The sequence below is a fragment of the Cynara cardunculus genome (genome assembly GCF_001531365.2).
Source record: "Cynara cardunculus var. scolymus isolate 2C chromosome LG 2, CcrdV1, whole genome shotgun sequence".
Classification (NCBI taxonomy): domain Eukaryota; kingdom Viridiplantae; phylum Streptophyta; class Magnoliopsida; order Asterales; family Asteraceae; genus Cynara; species Cynara cardunculus.
The window spans coordinates 5,799,298-5,806,071 of NC_037529.1; the positions used below are offsets into that span (position 1 = coordinate 5,799,298).

General features: G+C 31.8%; 1 protein-coding gene across 1 annotated transcript; it reads left to right on the plus strand.

Moving 5' to 3' along the window:
• The first annotated feature begins 3,874 nt into the window (after positions 1-3,874).
• On the plus strand, positions 3,875-5,311 carry LOC112506812 (delta(12)-fatty-acid desaturase FAD2-like). The gene has a single exon (XM_025111092.1). It carries the CDS (start codon positions 3,977-3,979, stop codon positions 5,117-5,119), a length of 1,143 nt encoding a protein of 380 aa, XP_024966860.1. The 5' UTR covers positions 3,875-3,976; the 3' UTR covers positions 5,120-5,311.
• The last annotated feature ends 1,463 nt before the right edge of the window (positions 5,312-6,774 follow it).

Sequence of the window (6,774 nt, forward strand, 5' to 3'; positions counted from 1 at the left end):
ATATTTGATGGGGGAAGAATCCGTCCGAATCGAATTTTTTGAGTAACGCATCGAGAAAAAATTTGATTTGGTTAGACAATGTGTAATTGATAAACAAGGATCAAACTTCTAATAAATATTTTTTATTTCCATGACAAGGATTTTTTTATTAACCGGATATCCAATCTGCTATGCGAGTCGACTAATCCCAGGGCGACCATCCACTTCGCGGGTAGCCCGGAGTCACTGCATTTGAACCTCTGTGGTCACAAGGGATTTTTTATTCCACCTTAAATTTGAAGAGACCTCCTGGTATTTTAACCTTTGGAGCTCCAACCAATTGGACACCACCCTTGTGGTTCATGACAAGGATTATGTGGGGTGTTTAGGATTTGCTTATTTAAAACAACTTATTTTTTTTTTATAAAAGTGTTTATCAACTTATAGCAGTATCACACTGGATAAGCTGATAAAATAAATGAGATACCCTTTTTTATCATCCAAACACTAAAAATTTCTTATTACTAGTACCATACCTGAATAAGTTAATAAGTCAGAAGGGAGTAAGGGATTGTTTGTTTACCTCTTAATAGTTCCATTAAGAGTCAGTCTCTGAATCATTAAGAAGTGAATATTGTTTGGCAAAAAACGAGTCTGTCTTTTAATGGTTATAAAATTTTCTGAATGATTTTGTATCTTGAGCCTCTCTTAACCATTCAGTGCCCTAATTTCGTTATAAATAATTACCAAATAATTATATTTCATTTTACACTATATCATGAGAGTCTCTTAATCATTCTAATCATTTAACCATTCTGCACAAAAACATTCAACAACTGTCAAACAATCCCTAACTTTTCAAAATCTTCTTATTATGGGTGTCAAACCAGTATAAATATTTCAGTATAAATATTTCATTTCTTTTTCCTACATCCAAATGCTAAAAAAAAATTATTACCCATAAAACATCTGAATAAGTTAATAATTACTTTAACCAACCAATCCCAACCCCCCCCCCCCCCCCAAATGTATTGGTTAATTTAACTTTTATTTCCATGCTAATATTATCTCAATTTTTAAAATACAATATTATCATATGAAAATTCATTACGAAATGTGCTTTGAACAACGAATAAAATATTATACCCCAAAAAAACAAAATCGAAAAAGTTAAAGGCGTATTAGTTTGGGATCAAATGTTATCGAGATGGTCGATCTTTATTGGCGATCTTTGACAACTAAATATATGAAAAAGAAAAAAAAATCCCTTGGGATCGGGATATCCCATTATTTTAGATTATCTATCTGTAATTTATACTATATTATAAAATATTTGATAAAAACTTTTAAAAATTATTTTTTATATATGAAGTTCAGTTTATTAATGCATATTACTTAAAATTTAAAATTACACAAGTAATTTATGTGTAAGTACAACTTATTAAAACTCCAATTTTAAATTTGTATAACTAATTGCAGATAAGCATAATCAAATATAGGATAAACATCTCATTTTAAATATAAAAAATCTTAAATATAATTAAGATACTCATTGATTTTTAACAGAAACATTATCTTTATAAAAATTATATTGTTAACTCAAAAATAAATTATTTCGCTATTATCTACACTATATTATAAAGCATTTGACAAAAACTTTTAAAAACCATTTTTTATGCATGAAGTACAGTTTATTAATGCATATTACTTAAAATTTAAAATTACAAGTAATTTATGCGTAAGTATAACTTATTAAAACTTCATTTTTAGATTCGTATAACTAAGTGCAGATAAGCATATTCAAATATATGATAAACATCTCATTTTAAATATAAAAAATTTAAAATATAATTAAGATAATCATTGATTTTTAACAGAAACATTATCTTAATAAAAATTATATTGTTAAATCAAAAATAAATTTTTCGCTATTAGACCTAAATTAAATTATAAAAAAAATAGAATTAAATAAATTGTACAAAAAGAGAGTTTTTAAATTGTAAATTTGACATTAATATCGATGTATTTTTTCAAAATTTTATGATATCTTCAAATTTATTTTTATTTAAAAATAAAAACATTGTATTTCTCAAAACCATATAAACTGTATTATATCAACAGAGAAGAAAAAAAGATAAAACGAAACATTAAAATGAAAATGTATCTCGCTGTATTGCCCATGGTTTGGAGAAACCGGAGCACCCGCTGTCAAGGGTGAGACAACCTCATTTTCTCGCATCACATAGGTGTGAGAACCCATCTCATCGCATCCAATAAATGCGATAAACACATCTTGTCGCATCAATTAGATGTGATATCCCAACTTGTCGAATCACAAGGATGCGACAAATACCCTTCTCACATCACAAGGATACGATAAAAGCATCCCATCGCATCAAGAGGATACGATATCCCAAGGTCATCGCATTATAAGCATGCAATAAACCAAAGTCATGGCATCATAAAGATGCGATAACAGTTCTTCATTTTGATCCAAAAATCCCAGTTTTCACAGTCAGTTGATTATGTCACTTTTATCCCATATACGTCTCTCCTGATTATGTCACCCTTATTCTAAAATACAACTCTTCTGATTATGGCACACTTATCCCAAACTACATCTCTTCTGATTATGTCAGCCTTATTCTAATTATTTGATATTAACATTATCAAAATACAAAATTATGATAAAAGTAACATAATAACAGTTTCAAAACTTCCCCACATATAGAACCATATGATTCTATTTAACATTGTAAAAAGAAAGTTTTTAAAATAAAACTCACTTTATGATTACAAGGAAATGAAGATGTATAACAAAAATAATTTCAGCTAATGAATCATAGAATCCATTTTCTTCTTTCTTTCCCTTGGGTTCTGTTTTCTTGGACTCAAAACCCACACACAATTAACTTCTTTTGTTTTCCTTAATTCATTCTCACCAACCCAATCAGATAACACAAAATATCTCATAATAACCGATAATAAAGTTCGAGGTTGTTTTTAATCAACTTTCTTCCGTTAATTAAAAACAACCTCGAACTTTATAACCGATAAACCCGGTCATTACATATTTGTATTTTTTTTAAACAGTAGTAATATTTTTAAGTATCACATTATACATGTATCTTATTTCACATGGTGTTCACCGGAATAAGGTTCATCGGATAGAGAAAAGAGTAGATATAATATTTTTAAAATGCCTAAAATTCCTTTTAGTTAAAATTGTAAGTCAAAGTTATTAAAATTATTAATTTCTTAATTTATTATTTGATATGCAGTTTGGGATTGAAACTCACGATTATCACAAATTATCAAGTTGTCTCTCGAATAACCTCATTTAAAACAATGTACCAGTATACAATATTACAATACGTCTTTAGAGAAATTAAAATGGTATAATGGAGGGTCTAAAACTAAAATGCAATTTATCATGATATTTAAAACAATGCACCACAAGGTTGGTGTCTGATTAGTTTGAACTTGGTTCCAAAGGTCAAAATTACCTGGATGTCTCAGGTTCAAATCCAAAAAGTAATAAAAATCTCTTTGTGGCCACGGAAGTTTAAATGCAGTGACTTCGGACTATTTGCAAAATAAGTAGTCGTTCTGAAACTAGTCGGCTCACATAGCAATCTGAATATTCAAGTTAATAGAAAGAAAAAAAAAAAGGAAGGAAGAGTAAAGTTATACAATTATTTTGAATTTAAAGTAGAGGAGTTTTGGCAACTTCTAAGCAATAACCAATAGTACTCCTGGCAAACTCGTAACTCTTGTGTAGACCGTAGATGGTCAAATCTTATGACTCATTACTTTAATATTAATTCATGGCATTAGAATATTATTACTATCAATATAAATACCAAGCACATCTCACCGATTGTAGATCATCAGAGGCCTTACATTTATCTCTGAGCATACTTGTACAGTTTGTTTCTTACATACAGAATCAAACTGAAAAGTGATCTGATATTTAGAGCGAATAATAACTTGAAAGATGGGTTCCGGTGGCCGTGCGACGGAGAGAGATAATTCCGGGACTGAAGTTGTTAAGCGAGCCCCGTCGTCCAAACCACCATTCACTCTTGGTGATATCAAAAAAGCCATACCACCACACTGTTTCAATCGATCCCTGATCAAATCTTCATCCTATCTTTTCACTGATCTCTTTCTATCCTTCTTCTTTTACTACGTTGCCGCCAAGTATATCGTCCACCTTCCGACCCCCCTTTCCTATGTGGCGTGGCCGGTTTATTGGATCCTCCAAGGTAGTGTCCAGATGGGTTTGTGGGTCATTGGCCATGAGTGTGGCCACCAAGCTTTTAGTGACTACCAGTGGTTAAATGACACTATCGGTTACTTTCTTCACACTGGTATGCTTGCCCCTTATTTCTCTTGGAAATACAGCCACCGTCGTCACCACTCTAACACTGCCTCACTCGAGAACGATGAATCTTTTGTCCCCAAAAAGAAGTCTAGCCTAAATTCTATAGCCAGACTGCTCAACACCCCACCTGGCCGCCTATTTAGGCTAACGATTCTGTGCACCATAGGCTGGCTCTTGTACATTTGTTTCAACGTTTCCGGCCGGAAGTACGAGAAATTTGCCAACCATTTTGACCCAAAGAGCCCTATTTACAGCGAGCGTGAGCGACTCCAAATTCTCCTGACCGACGTCGGACTTCTTGTAGCAAGCTATGGAGTCTACAAATTGGCCTTGGCGCAAGGGTTCACTTGGCTAGTTTTGGTCTACTTTGCTCCTTTGGTTATCGTTTATGGGTTCCTGGTCGTCATCACCTGGTTGCACCACACTCACCGGTCACTGCCCCACTATGACTCCACCGAATGGAACTGGTTGAGGGGAGCTTTGTCAACAATGGATAGAGATTATGGTGTTTTCAACACCGTTCTGCATCACATCACCGACACGCATGTTGCCCACCATTTGTTTTTCACCATCCCTCATTACCATGCCATGGAGGCCACAAAAGCAATCAAACCCATCTTAGGAGAATACTATCAGTTTGACGACACACCAATATTCAAAGCAATGTGGAGAGAAGCCACTGAGTGCTTCTTTGTTGAGGCTGATGATGGTGACGACAACAAAGGAGTCTATTGGTTCAACAATAAGATATGAAACCAAATCGTAATCCCCCTTGTTTCAGTTCTCGTAATGTCTCAAGCATATGTATCAAGTTTTTAAATGTATTAATGAATCCAATAATTTTGGCGTAAATTTCAAGTACCATGTTGCAAATTATGAATCATTGGCGACGAATTATGCAGCAGATATTTTAGCAACACAGTAAGATGATCAAAGTTGTAGGAATGTCAAATATTAACCACTCTGATTCCGTCACTAGTTCGCAAGGATAGTTGGGGTTTTGCTAGAGTCATCTTTTATTGACGGGTTCATTTGCGACGGTCTACTGCATTTTACTTCTACTCTATGCTTGTGTCTTTGTAGTTCTACTGCTTCCGAATTAATTACTCAGTTTTTAATCAGAAGTATCACTAGGGAGTTGTTTGTTTACCTCTTAAGAGTTCCATTAAGAGGCAACCTATGAATCGTTAATAAGTGAATCTTATATGACAAAAAAAAGTTTGTCTCTTAATGGTTCCAAAACCCTCTGAATAATTTTGTATCATGAATCTCCTTTAAACATTAAAAGCCCTAATTTCATTGTACACAATTACCAAACAATTATATTGCACTATATCGAGAGAGTCTCTTAATCATTCTGTACCAAAGCATTCAGCAATTGTCAAATAGCCCTGAATAATTACTTTTTAACTTCCTCTTGCATCTCTTATTTGCAAAATAATTACTTTTGATTACAAAATAGTTTGCAGGAAACTGCAAACCTTAATGTTGTTTGAGGGCCTTACCTAACGGTTTGGATATGCAGTTTAATAAAAAGAAAAACAAAAAAATATTAATTTATTTATTTTGAGGGCCTCACAACCCACTAATCTAAAATAATTTTATATATGTTATTTTGGCAAAGTTATGAATTAACTTATAATACTTCATTTGGATATTATATTGTTATATAATAATGTTAAGATAGTTCAAGAGTATTCTCAACAAATTTTTCCAAAATGAAAAAAATAATGACGATTTTTGGCATATTTTTGCTCCAATGACTTCTTCAAAATGGAGAAAATATGAGAAAGGATGTAAATTTCTCTAAATTTGAAGAATTCCCCATAAATGATTACAATGAAAGAGAAACATTTTTTATTATATTCGCATCAACAGGAATCTTTAATGTTAAACATTGGTGAAACTGAAATGGTGTTTTATTATATATACAAATTATTTAACAATAAAATTAATATATTATTTTTCAAAATAGAGGATCTGTTGGAGATGATTTTTTTTTAGGTTTTGAATTTTAATTCGCTATTTTAAAGAATCTGTTGAAAATGTTCTAAAATAATCTTTAACTATTGTTATTGAGAAATAACTCGGTCTAGCCGATTCCTCGAATGAACGAGTATTGTTTGTTTCCATATATAGAATAAAGAGGCATTTTGATCGAGAAAAACACTTGATGAAAGGGAAGGAGTTTATGTTTCTATTTTGATAATCCTCTCAAATAAATAGAAAAAGTAAATTATATATAATAGCGTTCACATTAGCATAAATATCAATCAAATACTCGTTACAAAACAAATAACTTTTATTCATAAAAATCATCCAGAGAAATTTCCTTTGGTGATTACCAATGGATCATCCAAAAAATATCAATGGTTCGTTAAAGTTCGATATTTTTCATTGATATTTTT

What these genes read in the sequence shown, in the direction of transcription:
- LOC112506812 (XM_025111092.1), top strand. Translation starts at nt 3,977, where the DNA reads ATGGGTTCCGGTGGCCGTGCGACGGAGAGAGATAATTCCGGGACTGAA.